The 19,423-nt window shown below is 42.6% G+C and overlaps 1 protein-coding gene across 1 annotated transcript; it reads right to left on the bottom strand.

The window, feature by feature from the left end:
* Positions 1-1,140: 1,140 nt before the first annotated feature.
* On the bottom strand, positions 1,141-18,792 carry chrnd (cholinergic receptor, nicotinic, delta (muscle)). The gene is made up of 12 exons (XM_015012338.2): positions 18,711-18,792; positions 16,012-16,157; positions 14,872-14,916; positions 14,692-14,801; positions 14,086-14,241; positions 13,910-14,019; positions 12,581-12,781; positions 11,407-11,518; positions 3,635-3,749; positions 2,627-2,837; positions 2,435-2,553; positions 1,141-2,045 (listed from the first exon to the last, which is right to left on the bottom strand). The coding sequence occupies exons 1-12, from the start codon at positions 18,766-18,768 to the stop codon at positions 1,863-1,865; spliced, it is 1,566 nt and encodes a 521-aa protein (XP_014867824.2). The 5' UTR covers positions 18,769-18,792; the 3' UTR covers positions 1,141-1,862.
* Between the last annotated feature and the right edge of the window lie 631 nt (positions 18,793-19,423).

Raw genomic sequence — 19,423 nt, 5'->3', positions numbered from 1 at the left:
CAAATTACAATATTCTGATTTATAAACATGTTTTTCGTTTCTACTGATTTTATATTTTATATTCTCAGGATCATTAATGTTGTTTACCAACTTTATTTAACTTTATTTCTGCCACTGTAGTCACTGTGAGGACACCTGACTCACTTTAGAGCATCTTTCACTTTTCTTATGCACTTTATTTATTTTAGCACCAGATGTGGATTTGCACTGGATTCCATTTTGCACCGAGTTACTGTGAGTTTTCTTGGTAACTTTATTTCACATCTGAACTGTTAATATATTTAACAGATATTCAGGGATTTGCTGCTCAGCTTTATTGCTAACTTTCATCAGATGGAAATTTATATTTCTAATTTGTCTTAGTCTGTCTTTTATTAGAATATAACTTTTTGTGAGTCCTAGTTTATTTATCTTTACTGCATATTCTGTTTTTACATTTCTTCCTTAAATATCTTTTACCTGGTAGCACATGTTTATTTAATAGTTTTGTTCTTATTACGTATTTATTAAAACATTAATTTATCAGATTTTAATGTTTTTTTTGTTTTTACTGCTTTTTATTTACAAGTTGATTTAAAACAGAAAACAAAAGACGTTCTCTGTTAATATTAAAGTTACAGTTTGATTCACTGCATCGTTTGACTTTAGAGAAACTCATGAAAAATTATGATTAATTATGATTATTAGATTTAATATAATATTTTATTCTGCATTAAGATGTGGAATCAGAAGTTTTAGCCCTTTATCTAACTAACCAACTAACTAACTAACTAACTAACTAACTAACTAACTAACTAACTGTGTTTCCTGTTTCCAACAGCTCTGATCCTCGTTTTCAGTGAAAAATGTTTCCTTTTCTCAGATTTAATATAATAAACTTATGAACTCATGATTATAACTTTTCAATCAAAACAATAAAAGAAAAATCCATAAAAAAATCTAAATATGGCTTCATGCTTTAATCTGGTTTTATTGTTTAGAAAATACAGGATGAAATGAACTTTGTTACACATTTAAAACACAAAACATGCAGTGGTTTTATTTTCCTTTGGAAGTTTTGAGTGATTATTATTAATCATCAATCAAACCAAATAAAGAAAAATCAGTTTAGAAAATTAAAGCAAGAAAATAAACAATGGCTTCATGTTTTTATTTGTTTTTATTGCTCTTTACAAAATAAAGGATAAAATAGAATATTATACATTTAAAGCATAAACCATGCAGTAGTTTAATTTCCCTGTGATTTTATTGTGATTATTATTAATAACCACCTGATTCCCTGAACATTTTGATTTATGAATCTGTTGATAGAAACTGAAGAACATCTGAAGTCAAATGAAGTATTTTGGGTGATAATCAGATTTTTGTTCTTATTTAGGATTTCATGTGATTTTTAAGGCAAACAGAAAATCAGCAGCACTTTTTTGATCTGTTTGGATTTTTTTAACACTTCAAGACTTTTGAAGTTTTTTATTATTATTATTGAAAACAAAAAACAACTTCATTAATTATAGCTGGTATTTAAGAAGTTGAAAATTCAGGAAATAAAACATAAAACTTTATCAGAAACAATTTTTTTGGCTGTCAAAAAAACTTATTCTCAATTTTTTAAAATAATCTTTTTTATATATATAAATAATAAAATGCCATTTAAATTGTTCTGTTTGGTGAATGCAAAAGTAAATGATGGCATTCATTAAAAAATAAAACTGATCTTGCTGTGCTGTGCTCTAGGTAATTTAAATAAAACTGATGTTTTGGAGACACAAACTGAACTCAAAGTACAGAAACCAGATATAAAATATTCACTTCAACCTCAGAAACTCAGAATGAGTGAAACCGGAACCGGCTGTCGGGTCGGGTCACAGCAGGCGCGGGTTGTCCTCGCTGTAGTCGTGAGGGTCTCCCTGGAAGGGCAGGCGGGGCGGGTGGTTACAGATCCCCATGAGGAAGATGATGACGGTGCCGAAGGTCATCACCGGGGTGATGAGGAAGAGGCAGAGCCGGTCCACCGTGCGGGCGATGCCGCTCCAGTTGTCCTTCTCCTGCAAACACAGAACATCTGGATCTAGACTCTACTGCTGCGGCGGGCATAGATCTATGATCCTAGATCACCTCGGCTCTAGGAGGAGACGGAAACCTGATCTACCTAAACAGACCCGTTTGGGGCCAAAATGGGAAATTAACTAAAAAATAACCAAATAAATAAAAAACAAGTTTCAGGAAAAGAAGCTCCAGGCAGTGGTGCTAACGCGCTAACAGCTAAACTAATGTTTATACAAATTTCTAGTATTTTTGATAACTTTGAAAATGTTTTTCCAGATAAATCCTGAAGCTCTAATTTTCTCGGCTGTTTTGCAGCTTTCAGTTGAATAAAGTTCTTCATCAGTGTTGAAGTTTTGAGTTGTTTCCTCAGACCTTCGCCTCCTCTCACCTCGTTGTAGTCGTTCTTGTTGTGCATGTGTTGGACGATGTAGTTCGCTCCGTCCACCGCCGGCTTGATCTCTCCGTACAGCTGATCCATCGCTCCGTCGCTTTCCACCGGCTTCAACACTGAACACACACAGCCTGTCGGTGCTGACCGACCTCACGGTTCTGGTTCTGGTTCTGGTTCTGTCTGGCCTACCTGAGGCGGGCGTGGGCCGTTTGGACATCCCGTGTCTCTCTGACTGCCTCTCAAACATCAGCTCGCTGCGGGACTTGATGCTGTAATATTCCTCCGCTGCAGCGATGTATCCCACCGAGCTGGATCGCCGTGGCAACGCTCCGTCCCACGGCGGCTCGTCGTCCGCCGGGTGGGACATGTGGAGGATCCGGGGCAGCCGCTCCAGGAAAAACTGGACAAAAGGTTGATTAATATTCATTTAATGTTAAAATAGGAATGAAGAGACTTTAAAATGCTGTAGTTAGTTTATAATCACTGAACAGAACCAGAACCAAACACGGAGAAGCTTCAGCTTCTATGCACCATAAATCTGGAACAAACTCCAGTTCATCCTAAAAGTTCAGCAAAAACTCAAAATCTCACCAAATATTTTTAGTGAAAATAACTTAGTTAAAATAAACTTTTCAGCAAGATATAGATGTTTGTTTTAAGTCAACAGTTCTTTAATAATAATGATTAAATCCACTAACAGATTATTTTACTTATGCATCAAAAATCTGGAACAAAACCCACCTGGGCAGATTCACCTTAGAACCGTAATAAATGAACATTAACCAACATTTACTGATGAATCATCAAAATGTAAAGTTTGTTTCTGACTCTATGATGTTTTTATGACGTTTTATTTTTGTGTTTTTCCAAAACGGCCTTATTGCTGAAATGTGCAACACAAATAAACTGATAGATAACAAGATATTCTCCCATTTTATACGTTAAATAATCAACCAGTGGAAATAGGAGTTTTGTCTTTTCATCAATATTAATCAAATGAACTTGATTGATTTAGTTTTTCAGTTTTCTGATCATTTGTCCTCAATTTGTTCTCCTACTACTTTCCTCTGATGAACTTTAACTTCTCTGTCCTTTATTTCTTTCCCTCCTGTGTAAAGTTTCAGTTTGTCTGTCAGTGTGTGTGAAAGGTGTGTGTGAATAAAACATGTTAAATGTTGTGATTTTTCTGCTCTGCACCTTCTTGGTCCACTCAGACATGACGTGTGTGCTGGGCGTCCTGAAGTGCAGGTTGAGAACGACGACACAGTTCAACACCACGATGGTCACCAGAACCATGATGAACATCAAATATCTGAGGAAAAACATAATAAAGCCTGAAACACGGAAGAACATCAGCAAACCTCCATCAGACATTCAGCCTTTCCTGTCAAGATCCGTATTTTTGTGTGTTTATATTTGAGTTTTCTGTGTTCAGTCCTGTTTCCCTGTGAGTCTCTGTCCTGTCCTCCCCGTTGATTGCTCCCCAGGTGTGTCTCATTCCCTTGACTACCCCGTGTGTATTTAAACCCTCCTGTTGTCTGTGTTCCTCGTCGGGTCCTTGTCGTTTGTCGTAGTCAGTATCTATGTCTGTCTAGTGTTTGCCGTCTACACTCTCCAGTCGTACTGCTAAGTCCTGGGTTGTGTTCGCTCGCACGAAGTCCGGTTTATTCAGTTGCTACCGGTATTTGGCTGTGTGCCTGTCTCTCTGCCGTGCTGCCTGTTTTTGGACTGTGAGCTTTATTATTAAAATCTTCATCATCATCACTTTACCTGGGTCTCAGCGTTCATCTTCACCGTCACCACACCGCTTCATGACAGAAGGACCCGACCACTAAACGGTGAGAAACGCTATCAACATCATGGACCCAGCAGACCGACGTGACTTATTGAGGGAAATCAGAAAATACGACGTTGAAATGGCCAAACCATACTCGCCGTTCAGCCGGCTCAATGCAGCCACACGTATGGCGATCCAGCTGGACAGGTGGATCCCGCTTCTTCCGCAGCTGGGTTTGGTGGACTTTTTCAAAGAGGTTGAGCGGGAGTTGCAGACAGTGAAGGCGGAGTTGGCGGCACGATCCAGACCAGCCCCGCCAGCTACAGTGTCTGCCTCTTCTCCACCAGCTCCAGCCCCCGAGCTCCCAGAGTCTGCTGCCGGAGCGCAGCCGCCCGAGCTCCCCGAGTCTGCTGCTGGAGCGCAGCCGCCCGAGCTCCCCGAGTCTGCTGCTGGAGCGCAGCCGCCCGAGCTCCCCGAGTCTGCTGCTGGAGCGCAGCCGCCCGAGCTCCCCGAGTCTGCTGCTGGAGCGCAGCCGCCCGAGCTCCCCGAGTCTGCTGCTGGAGCGCAGCCGCCCGAGCTCCCCGAGTCTGCTGCTGGAGCGCAGCCGCCCGAGTGTTGTGGTGTGCTATGTAGAAATAGTGGAATAAGCAGGCATCACACGTAGCTCAGCTTCAGTACTCGCTTTACTTTCTTTCTTCTTCTTCTTTCCGCATATCTTATCTTGTACATAGTCAGAGCTCCCCCTGCTGTCCTTTACATGCAATAACAAGACATAACATTTTCCCTTTTCCTGAAGCAATTACTTACATTTGCACTGTATAACTGACAGCAGGAAACTAAGTTTGTAAAATTACCATTTCAGCAAGCCAACAGTAATCTGAAAAGTTTACGAACCATATTAGCTCAAGTAGCAACAGTACATTAAATGAATATCAGCATTAGAATAAAATTACCAGTTTCACTGTTAACCATAAGCATTACAGGATGAACATTTAAACCTATTTATTTTTTACTGTATTTTACTTTAGCAGAACAGTAGTAATCTTTACTTGTCTTACCGAACACTAATACCATTCTGAACAGGAGTGGTTACATTAATTTTCACTTTATCTTACAAAACCTGTCAACCATTTTGGTGCATTTCTAGATCTCTGACTTCTTCTAGGTACAGCAGCAGGTTCATTAGTGTTTCCTGGCAGTGCAAAGGTATCAAATACAGTATCACTGTTTTGTTCTGAACCAGTTAAGGTTTGTTTTGGGAAGTGTGCAAGTTTTGAAGCATTCCACTTGCGTCCGTCACTTAGTAAGAAAGTGTTTTGTCCAACTTTCTTTACGACAGTCCGTGGTTCTGTAAATCTTGAAGATCCTTTGGAAACGTGCTCAGGTCTGCGAACACGAACAGTGTCACCCACTTTGACTGTTGGTACTTTAGCTCTCATTTTCTTGTCTGCGTATTCCTTCATTTTATTTTGCTTTTGTTTCACCCTCTGTTGTATTTGGGCATGTGTTTTGCTTTTCAGTTCTACTGGGAGTATGTTTAACTTGGTGCGCATCTTTCTGTTTCTCAGTAGCTCAAATGGGGTTACTCCGGTGGTTGCATGAGGAGTAGCTCGGTAGTTGTGCAGGAATTCTGTTACAGCTTCCTTCCATGAGCTGTGACTTCTTTCAGATGTTTGTATGCACTCCTTAAGTACTCTGTTGAATCTTTCCACAGCACCATTTGCTTTAGGGTAGTATACACTAGACCTTAAGTGCTGTATCTCTCTCTCTCTCAGAAAAGTACTAAATGCATGAGAAGTAAACTGACAACCATTATCTGAGACAAGATACATTGGATTACCTTCCCTACTGAACACAGTGGCTAAAAAACGAATGATAACATCTGTAGTGACAGTAGAACTGAATGCAACCTCAGGCCATTTGCTGTAGTAATCTGTAAGTACAATAGCATAACGGCAGTCCCATGTAGCATTTTCAAATGGACCTGTAATGTCTATTGCAACTTTTTCCCATGGCTTACTAGGGAATTCAACTGGAGTGAGTGGAGCAGGAGCAGTTATGGCTACCTTATCACTGAACTGGCAGTTAACACAGGAAGCAATGACAGAATGTACAAATTTGTCCAGTTGTGGCCACCAGAAAAGTTCACACAGTCTCTGCTTGGTACGGACAATGCCTTGATGTCCTTCATGTGCCAAGTCAACAAGTCTGGCACGCAGTGAAGCAGGGACAACTAGTCGATCTGTCAATCTCAATATCAGTGAACCATGAACTGATAACTCATGTCGTATCTGAAAGTATGGAGTAAGGTTCTCTGGAAGACCTTTTTTGGATTTAGGCCAACCTTTTTCAATCTGGTTGCGCAGTAGTGAAAGTTCTGGACAGATTTCGCTGGCAGAAGTGAACTCTGGAAGGGAAATGGCACACAGTGACTCCTTAAAAACAGCAGCAATCATGTCAGGTTCCTCTGTTGCCTCATTTTCAGCAGTTAGCGGTAGTCGAGACAGGCAGTCAGCAGTGACGTTTTGATTTCCTGGGCGATAAGTGACGTCGTACGTAAAGCAGAGCAGTCGAGCGGACCATCTGGCAATCCTTAGTCCAGCACGGCCAGAACCTTTAGAGGTGAGTAAAGTCGTAAGTGCTTGGTGATCTGTACGAAGAACAAAGCGACGACCCCAGAGGTAGGTTCTCCACCTTTCCACAGCCCAAACGCAGGCAAGAGCTTCACGTTCGACCGTGGAGTACTTCTTTAAGTGAAGTGAAGCTAGACTGTGCTTCTGTCGTCCACTTGAAGCTTAAATCTGTGGAGTCTCTGAGCACTGCACGTAATGGCTCAATAACAGTCGCAAAATCTGGAATGAACTTACTGTACCATGATGCAAGACCAAGGAAAGATCTCAGAGAAGACGTATCGTGTGGAGCTGGAGCATGAATCACAGCAGTGACTCTATCCTGATCTGGTTGAAGACCGTCTTTTGAAATGGTGTGACCCAGGTAGTTTAGTGAAGGTTGATTGAATTTACATTTGTGCATGTTCAGTTTGAGTCCAGCATCAGTCAAGGCTTGAAGAACTCTCCGTAAATTTTCATCATGTTCTTTTTGTGTAGAGCCATAGCAGATGATGTCATCCAGGTATGCTTGTACACCTGGCAAACCTGCAAGGATGATTGACATCATTTTCTGAAACGCTGATGGGGCAGAAGCTAAGCCAAAAGGAACTCTGCAGAAACGAAAAAGTCCATCATGGGTGATAAATGCTGTAATATCACGACTTTCAGGATGCAGAGGCATTTGGTGGTAGGCAGAAGCTAAATCAATCGTGGAAAAAACAGTAGCCCCTCGTAGATTTGAGAACAGTTCATCCATGTGTGGTAATGGATGGCAATCAGCAACAATTACTTTATTTGGCTCCCTTAAATCAACACACATGCGTGGCTTTCCTCCATCTCTTCTTTGTGTCACGACTATGGGAGAAACCCAAGGAGAAGCATCAATACGTTCAATGACGCCCTTATCCTGGAGATCTTTGAGCTCCTCTGAAACAGCTTGTCTTACTGAAAATGGAAGTCTCCTGAGTTTTTGTTGCACTGGAACAGCATTAGGCAGTATATGTACTTTGTGTATGAAGTTTTTAGCGTAGCCAACTTCCTGAACTGACATGTCTGGAGAATGATCTGATACAGTCTCTGGCACAGCAGGTTCAACCGTAGGGGTAGGAGAAGTACTAGTAGTAATAACCTTTCGTCCTTCAAGTTTCATTTGTAAAGCCTGAAACAAATCTAAGCCAAGAAGAGCAGCACCTGACTCAACAACAACAAGAGTACCTGCAGTAGAATGACTATCATGAGAAATAGTAGCTTTTAAGCACCCTTTTACAGAAATCTTCTCTTTTGCATAGGTAACAAGAGCAAATGTAGGTTCAGTTAGCACACATTCAGAAAAGTAGGTCTGGTAAATGTTCTCTGGTATAATGGACACCGATGAGCCTGTATCCACAATCAGCTCAACATCTTTGCATCGTCCATTAACAGTCACTTGAACTGTGCAGAGGATCTTGTCTTGCACTGCATTGTTCATGTAAAGAACTGTGGGCTCATTAATGACGACTTCACGTACCTCCTTTCGAGTCGAACGGCATACTCGTGAAAAATGTCCCACTTTACCACACTTGTTGCATGTCATTTTAGCAGCAGGGCATGAAGGTTTGTTAGCAAGGTGGTTGAAAGATCCACAGCGGAAGCAGGAACGGCGGTTAGCAGCAGCTTGAGTCGTAGTAGGAGCAGGATCCGGCGGCTTCTTCTTCATGTCCCAGCGGCGGCTTTGCTTTGGTTGTTTTTGTACGGCCCTCACTGGAGAAGAAGCGCTAGCAGCGGTAGCATCAGAAAGGACGTTAGCATCTCTTAATCCACTTTCAATTTGCAACGCCAATGTAGTAGCTTTAGCAAGTGTTAAGTCCGGTTCAAGCAATAATCTGTCTCTTATGCGAGTATTAGCAACACCCTCAATCAGTTGATCACGTAGCATTTGGTCCTCCATGTTCCCAAAATCACATGTAGCAGCTAACTCCCGTAGAGAAGCTAAGAATTGGTTTACCGTCTCATCCGGTCTCTGTGCTCGTTGTCGAAACTTGTGACGTTCAGCAATGACGTTCACCTTCGGCACAAAATGTTCTTTAAGGGCAGCAATAGCAGTAGTAAACGTGTCTCCGGTATTTGGCAGGGTGTAGAAAAGCCGTTGGCCCTCTGTACCCAGGGCATGAAGTAAAACCGCGCGCTTTCTGGCATCAGGCCAGCTATCCCCCGATGCAGCTATCACCAACATGTAGTTGTCGAACATCTTTAGCCATGTTGGAAACGGTATCGCTGGTTCCCCTGGGCATGGCATGAATGGAGTAGGTAAAGGCACAGAAATAGACATCCTCGTCGCCAATGTTGTGGTGTGCTATGTAGAAATAGTGGAATAAGCAGGCATCACACGTAGCTCAGCTTCAGTACTCGCTTTACTTTCTTTCTTCTTCTTCTTTCCGCATATCTTATCTTGTACATAGTCAGAGCTCCCCCTGCTGTCCTTTACATGCAATAACAAGACATAACACCGAGCTCCCCGAGCCTGCTGCTGGAGCGCAGCCTTCCCCCGAGCCAGAGCTCCCCGAGCCTGCTGCCGGAGCGCAGCCTTCCCCCGAGCCAGAGCTCCCCGAGTCTGCTCCGCCCGAGTTTCCTGAGTCTGCTCCGCCCGAGTTTCCTGAGTCTGCTCCGCCCGAGTTTCCTGAGTCTGCTCCGCCCGAGTTTCCTGAGTCTGCTCCGCCCGAGTTTCCTGAGTCTGCTCCGCCCGAGTTTCCTGAGTCTGCTCCGCCCGAGTTTCCTGAGTCTGCTCCCCCCGAGACCCCAGCCGGCCTTCCTGCCGGCCCGGCGGATCCGCCTCCACGTCTCGGCTTTCTGCGCCGGAGACGCCGCCCGCCGGATCCGCCTCCACGTCTCGGCTTTCTGCGCCGGAGACGCCGCCCGCCGGATCCGCCTCCACGTCTCGGCTTTCTGCGCCGGAGACGCCGCCCGCCGGATCCGCCTCCACGTCTCGGCTTTCTGCGCCGGAGACGCCGCCCGCCGGATCCGCCTCCACGTCTCGGCTTTCTGCGCCGGAGACGCCGCCCGTCGGACCCGCCTCCACGTCTCTGCCTCCGACGTCGCCGCCCTCCGGATCTCCCGCGGGAGCACCGCCTCCTGTGCCGTGGTCGGCCCCCGGACTGTTTTTCCGTGTTTTAGTTTCCTGTTTTGGTTTTGGACTGTTTCTGGACTCTGGCCCCTTCCGTCGCCCCTCCGCCCACCCCGTTGGGTTGTTTTTTGTTGGACTGTTTTTCTATGGACTCTTGCCCTCCTTCCGTCGCCCCTCCGCCCACCCTGTTGGGTTGTTTTGTGTTTTTGGACTTTTCTGTTTTTGTGGGCGTCTGGTATCCGCCCTTGAGGGGGGGGTACTGTCAAGATCCGTATTTTTGTGTGTTTATATTTGAGTTTTCTGTGTTCAGTCCTGTTTCCCTGTGAGTCTCTGTCCTGTCCTCCCCGTTGATTGCTCCCCAGGTGTGTCTCATTCCCTTGACTACCCCGTGTGTATTTAAACCCTCCTGTTGTCTGTGTTCCTCGTCGGGTCCTTGTCGTTTGTCGTAGTCAGTATCTATGTCTGTCTAGTGTTTGCCGTCTACACTCTCCAGTCGTACTGCTAAGTCCTGGGTTGTGTTCGCTCGCACGAAGTCCGGTTTATTCAGTTGCTACCGGTATTTGGCTGTGTGCCTGTCTCTCTGCCGTGCTGCCTGTTTTTGGACTGTGAGCTTTATTATTAAAATCTTCATCATCATCACTTTACCTGGGTCTCAGCGTTCATCTTCACCGTCACCACACCGCTTCATGACATTTCCATGAATGTCTGTCTAGTTTCTACTGCAAATATCTGAACACGTTTGATATGAAACAAAACTAAATGAACTTTTCAGAAACATTCATGAGTTTAAGTTAATATTTCCTTAATATTGATGAAAAACAAAAGTTCTAGTTCTACTTGTAAATTATTTCACTTATAACATGGAAAATATTTTGTAATCAACAACAAGGCAGTTCAAAGAGCTTCACTTCAGAAACAATGTTACATTTTAATTGATCAAAACCATCAATACTTATCAATCATGTTGCTTAATGTTTCATTTATAAGGTGAATCTGCCCTGGTGGGATTTCAGCCTGGATTTAAAGGAGGTCAGTGTTTCGGCTGTTTTTCAGTTTCTTCCAGATTTTTGGTGCATAAGTGAAATAATCTGCTAGTGGATTTAATCATTATTGTTAAAGAATTATTGACTTAAAACAAACCTCTATATCTTGCTAAAAAGTTACTTTTAAGTTAATTTTACTCGTTTATTTGCACCAAAATCTAAACCAAATATACTCAGTAAAATTTTGTGTTTTAGAAGTGAAACCAGCATAAGAACCAAAAAGGCGAATTTATTGCTGCTGAGTCCAATTTAATCTTTGTTACAACTTTTACTTAAATTATTTTTATGCTACAACAAAAACTCCAGTTCACCCTGAAAGCTTAGGAAGTCTGGACTGAAAATATGTTAAAATATGTTTTAAAAAGTTATTTAAAGACAATCAGGAACTGTAAAGTGTTTGTTCCTGTAGATATTGAAAAATAAAATGTTTTTTTTCCTACTTGACTATGAGGGGGACGGACATGGACGTCTCAGGCAGCCGCTGGGAAATCAGCAGCAAGAAGACAGACTGAGCCAGAAGGACGGAGATGGACAACGTCATCTTCTCCCCACCTAAAGGAAAAACACACAAAACTTCATCTCCACCTAAACACAAAAAACTAAACTTCATCTTCTCCCCACCTAAAGGAAAAATACACAAAACTTCATCTCCACCTAAACACAAAAAAACTTCATCTTCACCTGAACACAAAAAACTAAACTTCATCTTCTCCCCACCTAAAGGAAAAACACAAACCTTAAAAAAAAACCTGGGTTCAGCAGCATGAAACCAAAACTGTTTACAAGTTTATTATGAAGGAGTTTAAATTAAGACAATCAGGGCTTTGTTATAAACATGAAGACTTTATGAATGTTTACAGCTGTTTTCATTCAGTAAATTATGACATTTTAATGCAAAGTTGTGTTGAAAGTTGCCTTAAAATCAATTAATTAATGATATTTACTGCAAATTTGTATACAAAGTGAATTTAAAAAGTGTCAACTTTGCTTCATTTGGTAAATAATGACATTTAATTGCAAAGTTGTATTAAAACTTAAACTGTATTTAAAGTGTCAGTTATAAAAATATTTTAATGCAAAATGAATTAAAAGATAAGTAAAAAAATCCATTAAAACTGTCAACTTTGGTAAATAATCTTATTTTAATGCAAATTACATGAAAACTTCCGTTTAAAAAGTATCAACATTGCTTTACTCAGTAAATAAACACATTTAATTTAAAACTTGCATTAAAAGTCTATTAAAGTGTCATTACTTACCAAATTAGGCAAAGTTGATGCTTTAAACGCAGCTTTGCATTAAAATGTCATGTTTTATTGAATGACACTCCATAACAGTCATAAATACCCATGAAGACTCCTTCCTGTTCCTCACAGGAAGTCACAAATACAGACCTTCAGAATAAAGTTTAATCTAATTATTAACAGATCTGTAAATCTTCCAGCTTTGCAGGAGAGTCTTTCCTCTGAGTGACCTCTGAGTGACCTCTGAGTGACCTCTGAGTGACCTCTGAGTGACCTCTGAGTGACCTCTAAGCGACCACTGAGTGACCTCTGAGTGACCTTCACAGTTTGTAAAGCGGCTGAGGGTCGGGCGGAGCGGCTGTGCACTGACTGTCAGCAGGCAGGTAGTAGACCAGCGAGGCCAGGAAGGAGATGAGCACACAGGGGATGATGATGTTGACGATGTAGAAGAGCGGCTTGCGTTTGATGACCAGGTAGAAGGTGATGTCCTGGTGCTTGTTGCTCTCCATGGGAATGTGCTTGTAGGTGTTTTTCTTGGCCGGCCGGTGGATGATCTCCCACTCGCCGTTCTCTGCAGGCACAAACTTTACATCATCAGCTCCTAATTTACAGATTATTCTCAATCTAATCTCCATTTTGATTCCCATCTGAGTTCCTGCTGCAGTTTTCCAATAAATCTAAGATTTTAATTACATTTTGATAATGTCTGCCTTTCTCTGTGACAGAATATTTCTAATTTAATTGATATCAGAGGTTTAAAGAAAAAGTTGTGAATGTATATGTGAAGATATTTTGGTTATTGAGTCAGATAAGATTCATGTTTTTCCAGATGGTTAGCAGAGAAATTTGCGTTCTAGAATGTGAATTTCTTCAGAGACAAACTGTTGCATCCTCAGTTCACTAAGTAGCGTTATCACAGATCCTTCCTCTGTCGCTCAACATGTTCATGTTTTCATATCCAAGTTTTACCAAAAAGTAAAACCAAGTTTATCCAGAAACTTTTACTGAAAAGCCGACTTTGTTGTAACCAAATCAGCTTTTATTCTTTCTGAAGCTTGGCTAAATATGCAAATGTTTTGAAACAAAGTCACGCAAATCCTGTTCTTAAACTGAAATAAATGTCTTAAAAATAGAAACATTTATTTTAATACAAGAAGCTGCACAGTGGTGCAGTTGGTAGAGCTGCTGCCTTGCAGCAAGAAGGTTCTGGGTTCGATTCCCGGCCCTGGTCTTTCTGCATGGAGTTTGCATGTTCTCCCTGTACATGGTGGGTTTTACTCCCACAGGTTAATTTGCCTCTCCAAGTTGCCCCTGTGTGTGAGTGTGTGTGTATGCATGGTTGTTTGTCTCTGTGTTGCCCTGCGACAGACTGGCAACCTGTCCAGGGTGACCCCACCTGACACAGTAAAGAAAATGGATGGATTTTAATACAACATGCAGAATTAAAGCAGTAGTATGTAATACATTTTCTACAAAAAGTGTCAAAAATTATATATATATATATATATATATATATATGAAGGCCCTGATACACCATCATAAAAATCACTTTCAAGTTTTGGATCTATAATAAATATTGAGCTACTTTATTTGCCTGATTTTAGGTTGGGAGTTTTTGGCCTGCATTTTCAATTGAATCTAAATTTTTGCCTTGATGGCAGAAAGTTTGGACGCTCCAGCTGAAAGGATAAAAAGTTGCCTGTGAAGCTGGCCGGGTCGATGACGATCCACTCCACGGTGTGCTGGTGAGTTCCGTTCCCGTCCTCCTTCAGCAGCATCTTGATCTCTTTGGCGTTGTAGGTCAGGGAGCTGCAGAAACACACAGAGCGTTTACGTCTCCTGACCTGCAGGAGGCGCCGTTTCATCGCCACCTACCTGAATTTGAGCGTGCAGTTCTGCCAGTCGAAGGGGAAATAGTTGACGTTGATGGAGCAGGAGGAGCGGAAGATGGCGGGAGGCAGCCAGTAGCAGAAACCCGACTGGTCCACCAGGACGTTGCTGTAGTAGGCAACCTGGAACTGGGCGTCGTTACTAAACACAGGGAGCGATGACATCACGATGACATCACTGCAACCAGATAAACTATTCATATCCCGGCCCACAACATGTGCTATTAAAAAATATGTACTATTTATTTTTTTAACAATATATTCACTGAGTTTTTGCATTTATGAAACAGAACATACCAATAATTAACCCTCAGAGGATGAAATGAAAAATAAAATAAAATTTTACTTGTCTAATTTCAAGTAACTAGAAACTAGACAAAAGTAGTATTCATCTTTACTTTGAGTGTGCAGTTCTGCCACGCTCAAACTAATACTCTGTAGTAAAACAAGTTTGTCAAACAAAATGCTGACATCACTCTGAACTGTGGAAACCCAAGGAGAGCATTGCTGAAAACCCAGCAATTTTACAGGAATGTAAAACAACAAAACTTTGTTTAATATTTGCCCTGATTTGTATAAAATATAGTTTTACTTGTTTTCCAGGACGATCTCTGGCAGCCACACCATGCTGGGCGGCAGGCGCAGCATCTCGATGCCGTCGAACTCGCTGGCGTTCCACGACAGCCGGTAGTCGGTCCATGCCTGCGTCAGAGAAACGCAGATCAGACCGGAGGCTTGGTTTGATTAAAAAATAAAAAACGCTCTAACGTACGTGATCGATCCACACGTTTGTCAGCAGCGTCTCGTCTACTTCTTTCTACAGAAGAAAAGATAAAAGTTACATCATGTCAGAAACACGGTAGTGGCAGCATCATGCTGCAGCTGCAGGACGGAGAGAACAGATGCATGCCACACTTTTCAGATAGGGCTGCAACTAACGGTTATTTTAGTAATTGATTATTATGATGATTGATTGATTAATCAGATAAACAATTCTGCATGTTTTACAGATTTTTTAACAGCTTAAACTTTTTTATCGAATATTTAAAATGCATCAGAAAATTCAAATAAACAAATAATTGAATTTCTTTCTGCAATAACAGAACTCATTTAGTGCCATTACGTGTCAAACTCAAGGTCCGGGGGCCAAATCTGGCCCTCAGCAGCTTTTATTCTGGACTCAGCCTCTCATTTTTTGATTCCATGTTTGCAAAAATTATGCAAAATCAACAGATCTCTGCTCTGTTTCACGTTGATTCATGACTTGGAGTTTATTGCAAATTTTCTGCAAAATGGTCAAAAACTTTGGGTTTAAGTGACTGCTAACTCCTGCCTGCAGGTGGCGGTGTTTCTTACCTTACCACACTGCTGCCTCAGCCTCATATCAGCAGTGATCAATACACCGAGTTACAAGAAGTTATATTCATACATCAGCACAAATATTGTAAAAAATAGCAAATATTTTTAAATCTGTGATTTTGAATGCAAAAAAAAATCACAAAGCAATTTCTAAATCCTGATATGTGTTTTTAGCTATTTATTGATGGTGAACAGTTTGTTAATGGTTTTCTCATCACATCCAATCGGCCCATGAAGATATTCATGAAGTTTTTATGGCCCAAAATGAGTTTGAATCTGAGCAGGAGAAGATAAATCTGCTACTTGGGGGATTTGGGGTAAAACCTTCTACAGACAAAGCTGCTTTAATTTTAAAAAGCAAAATGTATGTGTGCAGCTTTGGCTTAATTGCTGCTCTGAGGATGTTATTTTCTTAGTCATTTGTAAAGTCTGCATATTCCAGTTAACCAAATCTGAATTAGTTGATTATTTCAGTAATTGTTTAATCTGGATTAATCGTTCCAGCCCTAATTTCAGGTGAACATGTTTTTCCAGGAACTGGCCGGTTTCCTACCAGAGAGATGAGATTGGAGAGCGTCAGCGCCAGGAAAACGTCCACGATCTCCTGCTGCTTCTTCACGGGTCGCAGCTCTTTGTTGTATCCTTTCTCCAGGAACAGGTGGTTGATCAGACGCTCCTCCTCGTTCCGGCACAAACACTCTGACACGGAAACAGATTCAAGACCAGAACTTAGCTTCATGAAGCTAACTGTGCACAAACACGCCAGGTGGCATTTAGGGAAACTCTTAACACTTTATGTCATTTTAAAAGTTATTCATGAAGCACCTTTGACCTTAAGAGACAGAATGACCTTTAATGACCCCCAATAACAGAGTCTAGAAAGGAGAAACATTCTCTGTAGAACAGAAAGAGCCCTGCAGCTCTGCAGCTCTCCGGCCCTGCGGCCCCGCGGCCCCGCGGCCCCGCGGCTCTGTGGCCCTGCGGCCCCGCGGCTCTGCGGCCCCGCGGCTCTGCGGCCCCGCGGCCCCGCGGCCCCGCGGCTCTGTGGCCCTGCGGCCCCGCGGCTCTGCGGCCCCGCGGCTCTCCGGCCCTGCGGCCCCGCGGCCCCCGCGGGCCCCTGCGGCCCCGCGGCTCTGTGGCCCCGCGGCCCTGCGGCCCCGCGGCGGCGCGGACATTATATAATAAGGTGGACAAAAATATGAAGCTAAGTGGAAATTTAGGAATTTTAAGGAACAAAATAATTCAGATAAGTAGCAAAAAATAACAAAATCAGGCAAAATAAAAATTTTCCACATCAGTTTGTTCAATAAACAAACTGATAAAACTTTTATAAAAGTTTCATCAGTTTGTTTCTGTCTGGTGGATTTTTGGTAAACGACCCGTTTGGAGCGTCGCTCCGTCACACAGCAGGAGGGAAACGGGTCGGGATTCTGAGGCCTGAGCAGCTGGAGGCCACATGCTGAGAGAGCAGGACTGGTACCACCGGAACCGACCGGAACCAACAGAACCTACCGGAACCAACAGAACCGACCAGAACCAACAGAACCAAACAGAACCAACGGAACCGACCAGAACCAACAGAACCTACCAGAACCAACAGAACCGACCGGAACCAACAGAACCAAACAGAACCAACGGAACCGACCGGAACCAACAGAACCGACCAGAACCAACAGAACCGACCAGAACCAACAGAACTGACCGGAACCGACCGGAACCAACAGAACCGACCAGAACCAACAGAACCGACCAGAACCAACAGAACTGACCGGAACCGACCGGAACCAACAGAACCGACCAGAACCAACAGAACCGACCAGAACCAACAGAACCAACCGGAACCAACAGAACCGACCGGAACCAACAGAACCAACCAGAACCAACAGAACCGACCAGAACCAACAGAACCGACCGGAACCAACAGAACCAACCAGAACCAACAGAACCGACCAGAACCAACCGGAACCAACAGAACCAACCAGAACCAACAGAACCAACCGGAACCAACAGAACCAACCGGAACCAACAGAACCAACCAGAACCAACAGAACCGACCAGAACCAACCGGAACCAACAGAACCAACCAGAACCAACAGAACCAACCGGAACCAACAGAACCGACCGGAACCAACAGAACCAACCAGAACCAACAGAACCGACCAGAACCAACCGGAACCGACCGGAACCAACAGAACCGACTGGAACCAACAGAACCAACCGGAACCGACCGGAACCAACAGAACCAACCGGAACCAACCAGAACCAACAGAACCAACCGGAACCAACAGAACCAACCAGAACCGACCGGAACCAACAGAACCAACCAGAACCAACCAGAACCAACAGAACCGACCGGAACCAACAGAACCAACCAGAACCAACCAGAACCAACAGAACCGACCGGAACCAACAGAACCAACCAGAACCAACAGGAATCAAAATTCTGATCCTTAGAGTTATAAACTTTCCACTTAACTTTATATTTTGCTCCGTCTGATGATGTCATTTTGAATTTTAAACGATTAATAATTTGATCAGTTACTCAGCGCTTCAGCACTTTTTACCAAATATTTTTAATTTCTTAGATGAATGATTTTTGCTTTTACTTCAGTGAAATACGTAGCTCTGCTGCTAGCTGAGTAATTTCTTGGACATTCTTTCCTCCTCAGTTACAAACTAATAACTTGTTCTTTTAGTTTCAGAGCGTTTAGTTTTTTAGTTTCAGTTTTTCAGATTTATCGTGTAAAAACATCTGAAAACTAATAGATGTTTTTTTTCTGCAAAATAATTATATCTGATTAGTTTGTGGTCCATTTTTTCTGCTAAAATCCTAGAAAGTTTATAAAGAAGATCCTTAAAATGTGACATTTCTTTGGTTTAGGGGGTTTTAAACAGAAAACATGTTTGGATGGAAATGTGCAGAACACTGGAAAAACACAAAACCAAGTATTTTTGGTTTAGTTTCTAGTGCAAAGATGTTAGTACAGCTGAAATGAGACAAAACTAAATTAGAAGTAACTTTTCAGCAACACAGAGGAGCTGGTTGTAAGTCAAGAATTCCTGAATATTGATTTTAAAACTGTTCTAGTTCCACTGGCAGATTATTTATCTTATAACTTGGTAAGTTTTAGTGTTTTTGCAGTGAAATATTTCCATTTGGTTAGAAGCATGTTTACAACCAACACCATGCTGGAACTGAAGCAGAGATCAATCAGAGCAACAGAAACCAGGTGGGGTTCCAGGTGAACTGACCTGAGGAGATGAGCGTCAGCAGCAGCAGGGCGACCAGCGCTGCTCGGTGCAGCTCCATGGCGGACCGCCTGACTGGACCAGAACCGGCTCCACCCGCCGACCTTCTGGCAGGAAACTGAGTGACAAGCAGCAGCTGCAGAAACACAGAGGGCAGAAAATAGAAAGGCGACAACAGGCTGCCGGGCGGCACCTCTTCTCCTTACAGGAAGCAGAACGAGACGACCGGAAACATGCAGAACATTCCCAGGATTTACTGGGATGAAAACAAATACAACTCACTGTGTTTACAACACTCTTCAATTAATTATATTTACATTTAATCGGCTTAATTGCGACAAAACTGGAGTATTCAGACTCTAAAAAGGCCAGCTGCTGAAAGAACCGCTGGGTGGAGACGGACTGATGGAAGTATTGGTTGGTGTGTTTTACCCAGAAAACACTTGGAGAAAATATCGGCAAAACCATGAGTGAAATAAAGACTGGTATATAAATTACTGGGGGACTTTCTTCTTACTCTCCATATACCTTACTGAGAGGAGAGGGTCCAGTTTCTCCATCTGATTGAGTTCTCGCATTATTACGCTGTTATTACCATTATATTACCTCAAAATGGTCTCAAAACAACAACATTGTTTTATTTATCTCAGTAACTTCTCGTACTGACAGAACCTTCTGCTGCTTTAACATATAAACTGTAATGAAATGTTTCCTGA

Source organism: Poecilia mexicana, unplaced genomic scaffold, assembly GCF_051168715.1.
Source record: "Poecilia mexicana isolate PSO_F unplaced genomic scaffold, ASM5116871v1 scaffold_15, whole genome shotgun sequence".
NCBI lineage: Eukaryota > Metazoa > Chordata > Actinopteri > Cyprinodontiformes > Poeciliidae > Poecilia > Poecilia mexicana.
This window is presented reverse-complemented; position numbering and strand designations above follow the sequence as displayed.